The sequence below is a fragment of the Macrotis lagotis genome, chromosome X, assembly GCF_037893015.1.
Source record: "Macrotis lagotis isolate mMagLag1 chromosome X, bilby.v1.9.chrom.fasta, whole genome shotgun sequence".
Lineage (NCBI taxonomy): Eukaryota > Metazoa > Chordata > Mammalia > Peramelemorphia > Peramelidae > Macrotis > Macrotis lagotis.
In genome coordinates, this window is record NC_133666.1 from 636,443,162 (window position 1) to 636,459,502 (window position 16,341).

General features: G+C 42.1%; 1 protein-coding gene across 1 annotated transcript in view; it reads left to right on the plus strand.

The window, feature by feature from the left end:
- CACTIN (cactin, spliceosome C complex subunit) overlaps positions 1-16,341 on the plus strand; it is a 21,201-nt gene continuing 4,860 nt past the window's right edge. Inside the window, exons 1-8 of the mRNA XM_074204140.1 lie at positions 1-290; positions 7,870-8,359; positions 10,309-10,404; positions 10,561-10,706; positions 11,804-11,966; positions 12,801-12,915; positions 14,572-14,764; positions 16,119-16,241. Coding sequence (XP_074060241.1) covers positions 58-290; positions 7,870-8,359; positions 10,309-10,404; positions 10,561-10,706; positions 11,804-11,966; positions 12,801-12,915; positions 14,572-14,764; positions 16,119-16,241 — 1,559 coding nt within the window. The 5' untranslated portion in view covers positions 1-57. The remainder of the gene's footprint in view (positions 291-7,869; positions 8,360-10,308; positions 10,405-10,560; positions 10,707-11,803; positions 11,967-12,800; positions 12,916-14,571; positions 14,765-16,118; positions 16,242-16,341) is intronic.

The following is a 16,341-nucleotide window of genomic DNA, read 5'->3' on the forward strand; positions in this document are numbered from 1 at the left end:
ATCCGGGGCTTCCTGCTCGGGGCGCGCGGCGGGTAATGGTTGCATGCGGGTTGGCTGATGGGTCGGAGCGGGTCGGGTTCGCTGTCGCGTTCGTGCTCGCGCTCGCGCTCCCCGGCCTCCCGAAGCCGGAGGCGGCGGCGGAGTAGAAGCGGAAGCCGGACCCGGAGTCGGAGCCTCAGTCGCGATGGACGACGGCGACGCGGAGACAGCGAGAGGCGGAAGGGGCGGCGGCGGCGGAGCCGGAGCCGGGGCCGAAGGAGCCGGGAGCCGAGCCGGGAGCGGAGAGTGGAGTGAGGAGACCGGCCGGGCCGGGGCGGGGTGGGGGCGCGGCGGGGGCGGCGGAGGCAGCAGGAACGGGGTTCCAGTCCGGCCTCGGACCCAGCCCCGAAGCCCGGACGGGGGTGGGGGTGGGGGTGGGGGTGCTTCTGCTGGGAAACCACCGCAGAGGCAGCCTGGAACTCTTTGTTCGATAGAAAGTCTCAGGTTGCTTCTTTACACTTTTTTTTTCCTTAAACATTTTATTTATTTTTCCAATTACATGCAATCTTTTTTTTTCAAGTTTTTGAGTTTTAAATTTTTCTCCGTTCCCTGGCAGAAAGCAATCTAAGTTATATATGTATGTCATATGCAATATAGACATATATAACTATGCTAAACGTAGATCCACATCAGTTATGTTGTGAAAGAAGACTCACATCCAAACAGAAAAAAGACGGAATAGCGAGTCCAACTTCTTTATACTTTCACTCATTGCTTCTGCCCCTCCCCCACGAGTCATGCAAGTCTGATCAGTCTTCCTCGTGACAGCCTTGCAACCATCTGGACATTATTAGTCCTCCTTCCCCATCCTCACCAAATGGATGTCCCTTCTAGATGTGACTAGAACCTCAAAGAACCCAGAATGAACAAGTATTTTTGGAAGCTACGTGGTACACTGGCTCAGAATCAGAGGGCAGAAAGGTAGAAAATGTGGACAGTGACATTGGAATTCATGGGCTCTTTGAGTCTCAGTTTCCTCATCTATACAGTTAGACTAGATAGGCTTCTAGCTATGAGCCTGTGACTTCCAGATCTCTATATCCAGCCCAGCTCTCTACCCTGTATTTCATTCTCACCTTATTACTTGTCTGCTCAACACTCACCTGGATAGTCCCTAGGTTAGGACTATGAATATCTGTTGCTCCAAACCCACAACTTTTCCTAACGAACCTGTTCCTGTTTCTTGGAGTGCTTGGCTCCATCATCCTCATTTTCACCCTAGTTCACAACCTTGTAGTTTTCTCGACTGTTCCCCCCTCCCTAGTTCAAGGCATTGTCTCAACCTGGATATTCTGATGTCTGATTTTGAGCATTACACAGGCCAGGGAGATAAGGGAACCTGAGTCACAACTGAGTATGGTCCAGGCTCTCTTCTGACATGATATCTTATTCTGATTTGGAAGAAAATGGAAATTTTCATTTAGTAGAGACAGAATAGCAGAATGGATAGAGAGCCAGTCTTGAAGCTAGGAATGCCTGTGTTTAAGTCTGAACTCTTAACAAATACTGGATATATGACCCTGAATAAGTGACTTAAATTTTTCAGAGCCCTAGGCAGTTTTCTAAGACTTCAGAGAAAAGGTACTGACTGACCTGTTTTGGTAGAGGGAAAGAATAACTTCACTTGGAAGTTTCCTGTATTATGAATCCTCAATCTGGTAAATATTTGGAGGAGAATAATCTCTTTGAACCTACTCAAGTACACACAGCAGTGGGATCACTGAAGTAAAAGTCAAGAAACTTGACTTCTTTTGCTAACTTTGGCACTAACATACTTTGTGATAGGCAAGTGACTTCCTGGTTCCTGGATGTTGGAAAGGACTGCTCAGCATCCCAGATAAGCTATCATTCAGTCTTTCTTTGAAGGTCTGTAGGAGAGTACAACATTTTCCCTAACATCAGGTCAACATTTGTCTCCTAGTGATCTCTGCCTGTTTTTCCCTAGTTCTTCCTTCTGGAGCTGTATAGAACAAACCTAATCTCCTTTAAATATGTCAGGTTTTTCAAGTTTTGGAAGATTCACTGTGGCGACACTCCCAAGTCTCCTTTACTTCAAGCCAAACATTCCCACTTCCTACAGCTGATTCTCATGTGTCATGATTTAGGACCCTTCATCATTCTAGTTGCCCTTCTACCTTTCTTGGTTCTATAGTCACCAGTATTCTTCTTAAGCTTTGGTGCCCATGGCTGAATCCAGTACTACAGACTAGCACCTCCCTAATCCTAGGTACTCTGCTTCTCAGGGTAACCCACATCACACTGATGACATACTGAATTTTCAGTCTACCAAGAACCTCAGATAAACAATTACCTAGTATGCCTCTTCCATCTTGTACTTGTAAAGGGCAGCTAGTAGGCTCTGTGGATAGAGCACTGTCTTAATCAGAAGGACTGTTTGAATCTAGCTTCAGACATCATTGCCTTGCAAAAGGAAACAAACAAACAAAAAAGAAATCAAGAGCAACCTGACTGTAGAAAATCATGTAAACATTTGCATGAACTGATGCTGAGTGAAGTGAGCAGAACCAGAAGAATATTATATACACTAATAGCAACATTATGAAATAATCAATTGTGATGGACACAGCTCCTCTCAGCAATTCAGTGATCAGCTGAATCAAGGACAACCCCATTAAGGAAAATGTCATCCACATCCAGAGGAAAAAAGCTATGGATAATGAATGCAGAGAAAATCATTCCATGTTCACTTTTAAAAACGTGTTTTTTTTCTTTCTTAGTTCTTCTTTCAGAACTTGACTAATATAGAAATATGTTAAACTAAATTTTACATGTACAACTTATATCAGACTGTTTGATGCCATGGGGAAAGGGACAGGAAGGGAGGGTGGTGGAACTCAAAAGCTTGCAAAAAGGATGAATGTTGAAAATCATCTTTGCATATAATTGGAAAATAAATGAATAAATTAGAAAAAAAAGAATAAATGTAAATTTACATTTCAGCTTAAAAAAATATCTTTCCAAGTAATAATGGTTGTCCTTTGTTCTTGAAGAAAACCATGACATCAGGGAGGTGATGATAAGACTTGGATTTGAGTGAAGTGGGGCTGTGCTAAGTCACCAGCCTTACTTTCTCCTCCAGTGGCCAGATATAGATCAAATGGTCCTGGATGTGAGGAGTCAGGGTTAAATGACTTGCCCAAGGTCACACAGCTAGGTAATAAGTGTCTGGGGTTGGATTTGAACTCAGGTCATCCTGACTCCAGGGCTAGTACTCTATCCACTGCACTGTCTAGCTGCCCTGCTCTTGATTTCTTACAAAACAATAGTACTCCATAACCTTCATTGATCATAGTTTGTTTAGCTATTCTCTAATTGATTGACATCTCAATTTCCAATTCTTTGCTATTACAAAAAGAGCTCCTATAAATGTTTTTTTATTTATGGTTCTTTTACCCTTTTTTATGATCTCTTTGGGATATAGACCTTGTAGAGGTTTTGCTGGATCAAAGAGTGTGCATGATTTTAATGCCCTTTTTGCAGAGTTCCAAATTACTGTACAGAATGGTTAGATCAGTTCACAATTCCACCAACAGTGAAGTAGTGTCCCAGTTGTCCCACATCTTTTCCAACATTGATCATTTTTCTTTTTTGTTATTTTAGCCAATCTTTTTAGTTGTGAGATGGTACCTCAGAGTTGCTTTAATTTGCATTTCTCTAATCAATAACGCTTTAGAGTATATTTTCATATGACTATAGATAATTTTGATTTCTACATCTGAAAACTGCCTGTTCATATTCTTTGGCCATTTATCAGTTGGGGAATGACTTGCAGTCTTATAAATTTGCCTCAGTTCTTTATATATTTTGGAAATAAATCCTTTATCATAAATACTTCCTTTAAAAATCATTTCCCAGGGAAAAGATGGATTTTCACCGAAACAGGGAAATTTCAAATGTTCCTGTTGAAACCACCAGAGCTGAACAGAAAGTTTGATCTTTAAGTATAGGATTCAGATGAAGCATAGAGAGGAGGGTGGGTGAGAAGGGAAATATGAGGGATTTAATGATGATGAACTTTGTGTGTTCCTGCATGGGAAGGTGAAACTGATAATACTCATATGAACCTTCTCATTTGTTAGAGCAGTTAAAAGGAGCATATGTAGACAAAGCACAGGAGAGAGCTGAAGGTATAATGTATTGTAAAAATGGAGTCAATAAAGGGACGGCTAGGTGGCGTAGTGGATAAAGCACCAGCCCTGGAGTCAGGAGTACCTGGGTTCAGATCTGGTCTCAGACACTTAATAATTACCTAGCTGTGTGGCCTTGGGCAAGCCACTTAACCCCATTTGCCTTGCAAAAACCTAAAAAAAAAAATGGAGTTAATGGGTGAAAGGGAAATGTACTGGAAGTAAGAGAAAGGAGAGGTGGAATAGGCTAAGATATTTCCTGTGAAAGAGCCAAGAAATAGTTTTTGCAGTAGTATAGAAGGGGGGAAGGTGAGGGGGAATGAGGGAGTCTTCATTCTCATCAGAAATGGCTCAGAGAGGAAGCAGCATACATACTCAATAGGGTATAGAAATCTAGAAGAAAAAAAGGATAGAAAGGGGTCAGGGGGAGGGGGATTTAAGTGATAGAGGAGAGGGTAGCTCATGGGAGAGGATAGTCAGATATAACACTTTTGTTTTAAACCTTGTGAGATGGTGGGATTGGGTAGCCTATCCAGGACCTGGGGCTGGGTGGTTGCTGGGTTTCTGGGGTGAGATGTAGGCTTGGGGGCCTCCTGGACCCAGGGCCAATACTCTGTCCACTGTTCCACTCAGCTACCCCACAGCACATTTTTGAAGAGGGACAGAGTGAAAGGAGAGAGAAAATATAATAAATGGTAGTGGGGAGGAATGGATGGAGGGAATTACAATCAGCAACAGCAACTGTAGAAAAATATGGAAGTAACTTCTCTGATAGATTTATAAAGAATGTGAGCCACCCCAAAGACAGAGCTGCTGATGGTATCAAAACACAGACTGAATCACATTTTTTTTCCTCTTTCATTTTATTTCTCATGAGGTTTTATATTTTTTTGTGAGAGGGGATTGTTTACTCTTACAACAAGAATATTTTAGTAATGTGTAAATAAATAAAGACAATAAATGTAAAAAATATCATTTCCCATCTTTCTGCAGTCTACATTTATTCTTACTAAATTTCAACTTAATAGATTCAACCTAATATCCTATACTGCCAGAATCTCTTTGGATTCTGACTTGTCATCCAACATGTTAACCTCCCCTCCTGATTTTGTCATTTTCAGGTTTGATAAGTATATCACCTTTAACTTTATCCAAGTCATTGATAAACTACACAGCATAGGGCTCAGGTCCCTGAGTATTTCAGTTTGAGATCTCCCAAGTACACTTGCCAAAAAAGGCTTTTATGGAGAACTCCTAGGGCAAGTGCTCATGGGGAATAGGGGGAGAGGAGGTGTCAAAAAAGCGATATAAGGACACTCTGAAGGTCTCTTTTAAGAACTTTGTAATTGATTGTGCAGAGTGGGAGACACTGGCAGAGGTTTTGTGCCCTATGAGCAAGGCGGAATTGAAACTATTCAAAAGAAACATGAGATTTGAAAGTTTAGAGAACCCACCCCAGGTGTTCACATGATCTATTTGTGCCTAAGCTGTAACAGAGCATTCCAAGCTTGAATTGATCTGATCAGCCACAGTTGGACACATTGCAGCTTGCCTATAACATAATGATGTTATTTTGGTCTTCTTAAATAATGAAGGAAAAGTACCAACCAACCAAGTTGACGGCACATTGTTAATGACTACTCTTTGGATCTGATTTTGCCTCTGATTTTAAAATCCACCTAATTATACTTCCATCTAGCCCATTTCTCTTCATTTTGACCACAAGTGTAGCACGAGATATTTTGCCTAATGTTTTTCTAAAATCCATGCAGACCAGCATTCCCCTGATCTATCAGTTCAGTCAAGAATTCGCCAACTTTAATAGTAATTCTAGAATTTTGACAAGAATCAGAAGTAAGCTCACTGGCCAGTAATATGCAGAATATACTCTTCCCTTTCTTTTTTTTACAAGGCAAATGGGGTTAAGTGGCTTGCCCAAGGCCACACAGCTAGGTAATTATTAAGTGTTTGAGACTGGATTTGAACCTAGGTACTCCTGACTCTAAGACCAGTGCTTTAGACACTGCGCCAACCTAGCCCCCCCATTCTCTTCCCTTTTGTGAAATTAGAAATGCCTCTGCTCTTCTTCATTTCTTAAGTACATTTTCTGCTCTCTATGATCTACCCCTCAGTAATCTAGCAGAAATGTCTACCAGTCTTTCAGTGTATTCCATGATACAGTTTTTATCTAGGCCCATTTAGTAAAGAGTAGGAGGTAGGTACTCTTATTCTCTCTGTTGCCTTGAGTTTATTAGCCATTTTAGTCTTCCTGAGTGGAGAAAAGGAAAATAAATGAGTCTGTCATTGATTAGACTCCTTTGATTATCCTCTTTTCCTCAATATCACTTTTAAAATACTCTTAATTATTGTGATTTCTTTGATCATTTGCATCTGTCAATTCACAGTACCTCCTTTGAATCCTTCCTGTGACACAAAAAATTAAAAATAACCAATAAGAAACCTTGTCTGGCAATGTATATGATGTTTTGTCCTTGTAGTGTTCCATCTATCTACTGCGAGAGTGACCATAAAGGATTGGCCCTCTGTCTCACATGCAGCATCAGAGGCACAATTTGAGCCCATCTCCTTGGACTCCAAAACCTCTTGCCTCTGTTACCCCCATTGCCCCTACTTTCTTTAAGGATGAAGTTCTTAAGAAAAATCAAAAAAATTGTTTACCACCCTACTTTGGGCAGAGAACTTTTACAGACAACCAGGTAATTGAAGCTGTCTGCCTTGTGATCTTTTTAACCAAACATTTATTTCCTTTCTGTCCAAGTGGTCTATAATCTATACCAAGGCTGTCCAACCTTACTTTTAAAAGTTTTTATTGAAACAACAGACAATATATTTTGATTTGCTTTAGTGAGAGCTCTGTGGTAGCTCAGCTTCATTTACTAAAGCATTTAGTAAACCTACAGGTGGGCCACAGAAAATCACCCTGCAGGCCACATTTTGGACAACTTTGAGCTAAACAATGACAGTATCTCTTTGGGTTTTTTTTTAAGGTTTTTGCAAGGCAATGGGGTTAAGTGCCTTGCCCAAGGCCACATGGCTAGGTAATTATTAAGTGTCTGAGACCGGATTTGAACACAGGTACTCCTGACTCCAGGGCCAGTGCTCTATCCACTGTGCCACCTAGCCACTCCTCTCTTCAGTTTTTAACTGTAGATCTATACCCAGTTATACTTTGTCATGCTTCCTCTTGTTCCCATATTTCTTATAAGAGTTTATCTTTTTAATGTCCGGTGTTGCTCTGCCCTTACTTTCACTAATCCTTTTCTTTTTAATTAAGAGATACGTATTAAAAACTCTATTCTAGGCATGATTCTCATTCCCCTAAATCTCTGTCATATTTCATAGTTCAAATATGACTCCTTGTAATAGTAATAATAATAATAAATTCATTGTTTATTTTTGCATTCTTTTTTTTTTTAAGTTGAGTTCCAAATTCTCTCCCTCCTTCACCACCTTTCCTATCCACTGAGAAGGCAAGAAATATAGGATTTGACTAGATAATGGTTAATTATCCTTATAATTTTCTCTGACATTCTTTGATCTGTGAACAATGTGGGAAGTTTCTCCCTGGCCTACCAGCTTTATGTCATACAACCTCAACTTGAATAGATAGTAAAACCCTTAGTATAGTTCATAGTGAAAGATACTTTTATTTATTCCACAGATCAGATTCTGAGGAAGAGCGACATAGGAGGAAATCAAAGAAAAATCAGTCCTCTGAAAGGGACCGTAGAAGCCCAAGGAAGTCACGACCCCGATCCCGGGAGCCTTCCCAGTCAGATTGTGGGAGTGAACCAAGGAGGGATCACAAGAGCAGACATAGGAGGAGACATCATGATTACAGATCATCTCCCTCCTCGGTGTCTTCTTTGTCACCATCACCACTCCGCTCACAGAGCCCTCAAGAGGCCCTGGAAAAGAAATTGAGCCTCCAGGAACGACGGCAGCTAAAGGAAGAGAAAAAACAGCAAGAAGAGTTGATGAAGGCCTTTGAGACACCTGAGGAGAAACGGGCTCGGAGACTGGCAAAGAAGGAGGCCAAAGAACGGAAGAAGAGGGAAAAGATGGGCTGGGGTGAAGAGTACATGGGCTACACCAATACTGACAATCCCTTTGGAGACAATAATCTGCTAGGAACTTTCATATGGAACAAGGTGAGAGGGATAGGATGTGTAACAGTGCTACTGGGTAAGGGTAGCAAATCAGACCATCTTCATAGTGAGCAGAAACCCAGAGATCATCACATTGAATAACCTATTTGATCAAGTAAGGTAATTGTGGCTCAGAATGGGCAACCAATCAATAAGCATTTATTAAACATTTTCTCTGGGCACACAAATACAAAAATTAAATAATTCTTGCCTTCCAGAAATTGACATTTTATGAGAAATATCTTCCAAGGCTACATTTACAGTCATTGATGGTAGACAATAGCCTGACTCCCAGTCCATGATTCTTTGTGCTTTATTTTAATGGTTCATTTCTGGTCTTTTAACTCCTCCATGTGTCTTTAACCATTTTGTCAGTTGCTTCACTCTTTATATTCTTCCTTCAAAAATCTTTTTTTTGGGTGGGGGGGGCAAGGCAAGGGGATTAAGTGACTTGCCCAGGGTCACACAGCCAGGCAATTAGGCAGAATTTGAACTCGGGTCCTCCTGATTCCAGGGCCAGTTCTCTATCCATTTCACCAACTAGCTGCCCCCTTCCTTCAAAATCTTTTGCATCCTCCCCCACAGGATTCCATAGACAGGGGGAACTTCTAATCATCTAAACTAACTCCACCAACAAGTAGAAATTCATCCTGTACTTAACAATTACAAACGATTTACTCACTACCTCTCTAGGCAATCTAATCTGGTTTTTTTTTATTTTAAAATTTTATTTATTTAAGGCAGTGGCTTTAAGTGACTTACCCATAGTCACTCAGCTAGGCAATTATTAAGTGTCTGAGGCCAGATTTGAACTCAGGTTCTCCTGATTCCAGGGCTGGTTCTCTATGCACTATACCTCCTAGCTGACCAACCTAATCTGTTTTTAAATAGTTCTGATTGTTTATCAGGCTGAAACTTCCCTGTAATATCCAACTAGCCCTTATCCTATCCAGCAAAATAATCCTAATAATCTCCACAAAAGATCTTAAGATTCTTCAGTGAAGGGAGGCTATGTGGCGCAGTGGATAAAGCACTTGCCCTGGAGTCAGGGGTACCTGGGTTCAAGTCGAGTCTCAGACACTTAATAATTACCTAGCTGCATGGCCTTGGGCAAGCCACTTAACCCCGTTTGCCTTGCAAAAACCTAAAAAAAAAAAAGATTCTTCAGTGAATGAACATTTATTAAGTATTTATAAGCACTGGGGATGAAAATATTAAAAGAAAAACACCCCTCCACCCCTCCCTGCTTTCAAGGAGCATCTCTTAGGAGAAAGCAGCTCATGGAAGCTTTGATAGTAGGCATCAGGGGACAGTGAGCTGATGCACAGGACACACCTTTTCACTACTGATTTGGTTACTATGCCCAGAGCATAGAGAGGGTAAGAAGAACAACCAGGGCAGTTCCCATGTAGGGATCAGGAAGTGCTAAGTTTTTTGGTTTAGAAAGGTTTCGTGAAAGCATCTTCTTTTAGAAAATCAGTATAATATAGCATAAAGGTTCTCATCCTTGTGCTCTCAGACCCCCAAGGAGTCCATGTACAGATTGTAGAGGGTCCATGAACTTGGAAGGGAAAAGTGGTACTTCATTATATCTTTATTTCCATATACTTGGAAGAAGCTCTGGTGTAATAAAAGGAACATCAGGATTCTTAAAACCCGCTTGGGCACATTATCATGAGACCTTAAAGTTTCCTGCAAATAAACAAACAAACAAAAATTTTTAAGTTTTCTCTTTTATAAAATCTAGCTTTAGTTGATCTACAAAGGTTACTTCCAACTCCAGGTTCTAGGATCCTACAATCAGCAGAATGTAATAAAAAACTAAGAGGACATGAAAATCTCTCACTCCAAATTGCTCTTTTCTCTCCTGGTGAATTTGCATAAGGCAGTGATGAGGGTCCTTTGCAGATACTGAACTGGAATTCAGCTGGTCATGTGTTTGCCTTTTCCAGGCACTAGAGAAGAAGGGGATCAGCCACCTGGAAGAGAAGGAGCTGAAGGAGAGAAACAAGAGAATCCAAGAAGACAATCGACTCGAACTGCAGAAGGTAGGAGTTCAGCCAAGCCCTACTGCCAAGGCCAGGCCCAGTGTCTTGGCCCTCAGGGACCCCCCCCCCCCTTTCTGAATTTCCTTACTAATAGCTTATTTTCTCCCCTCAGCTCTGCCACCCCACCCTAATGATGGTTCCCTCTCCATTTTGCAGGTGAAGCAGCTGCGTTTGGAACGAGAGAGGGAGAAAGCCATGCGAGAACAAGAGCTAGAGATGTTGCAGAGAGAGAAGGAGGCAGAGCACTTCAAAACATGGGAGGAACAGGAAGACAACTTCCACCTTCAACAAGCCAAACTTCGGTGTGTGCTTAGGAGCCCAGGAGGGAAGGAAAATGTCTGAAGCATTGTGTCAATGGGTGGGACCTGGGCTGGGCTATGGCTTTGAGTACTAAGCTCCATTATTCCTGGAGTTACCATATCAGAAATAAAGTATATTGAGTAATTGAGAGAAAGAGAGGAATTTTGTCCTTAGCAAAATGGGAAGTACTCCAAAACCAGCTCAAATATACTAGTAATGAAAACAGGGTCACCACAGGCTAATCAAAGATACAAGCCTAAGAGGGATTAAGCAAAGCACTTTGAAGCCCCATCTTGGTATGTGAGCTCATTGTCCAAGATTACAGAATTGAGGGACGTTTTCTCACCCATTTGGGAGAATTCGAAGGCAGCTGAATTTGTGGGCTTTTCTCTTCCCTACTTTTCCCCCTTACTGTCTTTACATTGAGGGAAAGTATTTTCTTTTTGTGTGTGTGTGTGCTTTTCTTTTTTTTTTTTGCAAGGCAAATGGGGTAAAGTGGCTTGCCCAAGGCCACACGGCTAGGTAATTATTAAGTGTCTGAGACGGATTTGAATCCAGGTACTCCTGACTCCAGGGCCAGTGCTTTAGCCACTGGGCCACCTAGCTTCCCCAGGAAAAGTATTTAAGTTTCTGGAGGCAAGAAAGGAAGAGCAGATAGCCTAATACTTAGCCACCTCCATGAACTTTGGCCCCAAGCATTGACCAGCTTGTGTATCCTCTTACCACAGCTTACCAATAGTCAGTGAGTCCTAGGATGATTATGTCAGTGACACATACCAAGTTTAACAGGCCATACAAACAGCTCAACATTGTTTTAGTGCTTGAAGGTTAACAAGTTCTTGGCTCACAGTACCTCTCTGAGATAGCTGGTACATTTTGTAGATATGGGAGCTGTTGTCCAGTAAGGTTGAGTGACTTACCTCTGACCATCTGACTAGAAAAGATTGACACTGGGTTCTGTTGATGGACCTCTTTATCCCACAGGTTCTCTTACCATGTACATACATATGCTCTGAAGACTCGGACCATAGCCAGACACCATACTCAGATCTCCTAGGCTGTAACCACTGAAAAGCTAACTCACTCCTTTGCTTTTTAGTTCTAAAATCCGCATAAGGGATGGACGAGCCAAGCCTATTGATCTCTTAGCCAAATACATCAGTGCAGAGGATGATGACCTAGCTGTGGAGATGCATGAGCCCTACACCTTCCTCAATGGTCTCACAGTGTCAGACATGGAAGACCTTCTGGAAGACATACAGGTATTCACTATCACTGCCCGGCTGAGCTCCTCTCAAAGCAGATTTCCTCACTTGCCCAGGGACCCATCTTTGCCAAAAACAAAGCATCCAGCTGGGGAAAAGTCCCTCGTTCACCCAATTTGTGACTTTATCCTCTCTGCCAGTCTCTCTGCCCCCATTCATATACTGTATTCTCCTGGCTCTACCCTTTTACTCACATTATTCCCTAGATTGAGAATGCCTTACCCTCCCTCTCTTCCTCTGGTTTCTGCCTTACTTTTACCCTTCAGATACTGCCTTCCCAGATAGATCTCCCCATTCAGAAGGGGTCTTTTCTTCCATCTCTTATTCATTGTTGCTTTATAGTGACCACTTAATACATATTTGGGTCGTAATAGGGTATATGCTGGAATATAAGCTCTAGCAAAACCGTGACAAAGACAATACTAATTTTTTAGCTTCTGCCTGCAGCCTAGCATTAAACTATGTACGTGTATTGAGCCATTAATAAATGGCTGATTATTTATAGATAAACAGACGGATGGACAGATGACTTTGGCAAGATAGTTAATGTCTCTAGGCCTGTTTCCTCTCAATAAACTGAGCAGATCAAACTAAATCATCTCTGAGATTGGTGCCTATTCTCACTCCTGTAAACCTAGAAAGCTGTGGCTCTTGTGGACTTTACAAAACTTCCTTATCCTTTAAAGGCCAACTGAATATCCACCTTTTCCAGGAAAGGTTTTCCTCTTTGACTTGCTTTCCTTTCATTCTTCCAAGATTAGACAGTAAGCCCCTTCCTAGGTGATGCTTGGCAGTTCCTCGGAGTCTGCATCTTTGTTCTTGTAATTGTAGGTTTACATGGAATTGGAACAAGGCAAGAATGTAGATTTTTGGAGAGATATGACCATCATTACAGAGGATGAGATCTCCAAACTCCGAAAGCTTGAGGCTTCTGGAAAGGGGCCAGGTAACTATTGGGTCCACAGACTTAAAGGCACTGATCAATCATTCAGGGAGGCAGTAGGAGAGAAGGAGTTTCCCCAGGATTGCTTTTTGTTTTAAGCAAGGGTGTAGAAAAAAGCTTGGGATAGGAAGGCAGGCAACCCAGGTCTCCATCCCAGTCCTACAGGATTTATGATGCAATTCAGGGAAAGTCCCTTCTCCTATGTAAGCTGGGATTACCTACACACACACACACACATGCACGCATGCACGCACGCAGGTGCGCAATAGGAAAACAAAGGCATTGCACTGGATTATCTTATCTTGAAGGTTCTTTCTAGCTCGCTATTTTTAAGCTGAAGAGTAGCATTGAAATGGCATTGACCCATATTGTTGCGATTTCTCCTTATGGCCACTGGGGGGAGCTGCTAGGACAGGTTTTATTCTGAATTCACTTCATTGATACAGTCATGCAGTAAACATTTATTAAGTGTCTACTATGGACCATTGTGCTAAGTGCTTAGGATGCCTTTGAGAAGCTTACAATCTAACTAACAGATTTATGAGAACCGGAAGCATTCTTAAAGATCTAGTTCAACCCTGTCTTTTTACAGATGAGGACACTGAGTCCCAGAGAGGTCAAGTGACTTAATCAAGATGTAATTAACAGAAGAGCTTGAACTAAAACTTGAGTCTCTTACTTTCAAGTTCAGTGAGCAATGAATTGAGAGACTGGGAACCTGTGTTCTCATTCTGCCTCTGCCACATATTACCTATGTCACTTGGGTAAGTTTCTTAACCCTGCTGGGCCTGTTTCCTCATCTGTAAAAAAAGAGAAGGTTGGACTAGTTGCTATCTAAAGTCCCACATATTGTCCGCTAGAGCACATATCCAGATGTAGCTTGACTATCTACTGAGTAAAAACAAAAATGGTTCCAGTTCCAGGTGACTGATACAGATGATACTAAAAACAATCCCTGCCCTTAAAGCACTTACATCCTATCAGGGGAACAACTTTTTCACAAATAAATAAAATCAAAACATGCAGTCAACAAGCCAGTCAACAAATGCTTATTAAGAACCTACTATATAGAGAGCCAGGCATTTTATTAAGTGATACAAAGAAAAGTAAAAGATGGTCTTAGCTCTCAAGAAGCTCACAAATGATTCCCAGGAAGTCATTTGAATAGAAATAGTAGTTTAACTGAGTGGAACTCTTGAGATCATCAAAAATCATAGCCTAGAGAGAAGAAAGAGGTCCCAAGACAGCCAAGAAGACTTAAAAGGAGTGGCCTTCTCATCACAAGAACCCAGAAAAGAATCTTCTTTAGCAAAGGATGGTTGGCAGAGTCATGCTGAAGTGAGGCTAAGAATGGAGAGGCTTAAGTAAAGGCCATTGTGTGTGGTTACTTAGAGATGGGCATTCTTTGTACCCCAATCAGATGATAGGAATTGTGAACAACAAATTTTATGAAAAAAGAATGATCAAAGATAAAAATGGAGAGCTTTTCATGTTTGTGGGCCTGAGGAGACTGGCACTGGTGGAGTATGGGTGGTTACCTATTAGGGGAGCGAGGGAAGTATTGAATACAAGGAGAGAAGAATCCCAGGGTACTACTAGCAAAGTCTGAAGTCTGCAAAGCTCCAACTTACAGATAGGCTTCTCCTCCTTTCTCCACAGGTGAGCGCCGAGAAGGGGTAAATGCTTCTGTTAGTTCTGATGTACAATCAGTATTCAGAGGAAAGACCTACAGTCAGCTTCAGGTGATCTTCCAGGGCATTGAGGGCAAGATCCGGGCAGGGGGCCCCAACCTGGATATTGGCTACTGGGAGAGTCTGCTGCAGCAACTGAAAGGACACATGGCCAGAGCCAGGTGAGGGACTGGGGGTAGAAGGAGTTGGGGACAAGGAGGAGGCAGAAGCAGGCAAGCCTCTGAGCACAATTTGGCAAATTCTTCTGAGATTTGGGGGCAAAATACTGAAAAACCTCTTCTGATCCTGCTTTCCCCTACATTAGTCAACAGAGATAGTATCTCTTAGCTCCTTTCAAGATAAATCAAAATGCATAAAATTGCTTTGAATCCTTTGAAAAGCATTCTGGAACTTCAGGGGTGGGATTAACCCAAACTACTGGTCAGTAGGATCATAGAGCTCAGAGGAACCTTAGAGGTGATCTGCTCTAACAAAGCTGAGACTTAAGAGAGAAGTGACCCGCCCAGGACTACATAGGTAGAACCAGAAGTCAGACCTGAGAAAAATAGCTCCTGTGCTACTTCACTGTCCTCAGACCCATCACCTTTGGTACCACTGTAACAAGTTTCTGTCCCTTATCTCACACTCTCCCCACAAATGTTCCAACAAGATTGGGCTCTAGGTAGAGCCTCTACTGCCCCATTCCTGCTCCCATCCACACCTGAGCATCCTCTTCTCTTTGTTCATTGATCTCCTGCCTGTCCTTCCAATCCTAGCTCCCAGCATCTCCTCAGTGGCCATCTAGCACTGGAAAAGTGCTCCAGGATGAAGCAACCTGGCCTCCCTTGTTTGGGTTCTGATTGCAAGGATTAGTTTCCTTACATTGTGCTGAAATGTCTAATTTCTGTCCATTGTTTCTAATTCTGGCTTCTCCAGACAAACTGAATAAATCTAATTCCTCTTCCAGGGATGACCTTTAAATACTTGAAGAGGTCAGTTGTGTCCTTCTGCCCCTGCCTGCCCCTTTCTCATCACGTGACATGAATAATTATGAGATTGGCCATCTTCCCAGGACATGTACCCAGGATACAATGAAGGTGCCCCCCAAGATTGTCTGACCTCCAAGAACACTTTTCTCTGTATCTCTCTCATGCACTGAAATAGAATATGTGATAGATACTACAGATGTCTACATTTGGGTCTCATCCCTCACTAGGCACTATGCTCATTGAAATGATGTCTTCCCCCAGTATCCAACACAGCCTTTTTTGCGCACTAGATGCTGAATTAGAATTTGAATTTACATTATTCTACATGCTAGGAGCCTTAGTAAGTTCCCATTCCATGCTGAGCTAATTATGTTGCCATTGAACTTCTTGACCCACTAATTCGGGTTTTCTTTTTACCTGTGCATGATCCCTGGACAGCTTTCAGTCACACCTGAGAAGATAAAGTTCCTCAGGACAGAATTTGAACAGAAGAAAAGTCTATTATAGTGCATGCAGAGGAATCACCCTCTGGCCTCCTATTTTTCAGGCTCCGTGAGCGTCACCAGGATGTACTCCGGCAGAAATTGTACAAGCTGAAACAGGAGCAAGGTGTTGAGAGCGAACCCCTATTCCCCATCATCAAGAAAGAGTCATCATCTCCTAGCGAAAGGTATGTGTTCCCTGAGACACCAGGGTTTTTCTTCTGTAGGAAGAGGTGGAATATATAAAGGCTTTATTATTTCTTTTCCCTGTTTATCCAACAAGTCACC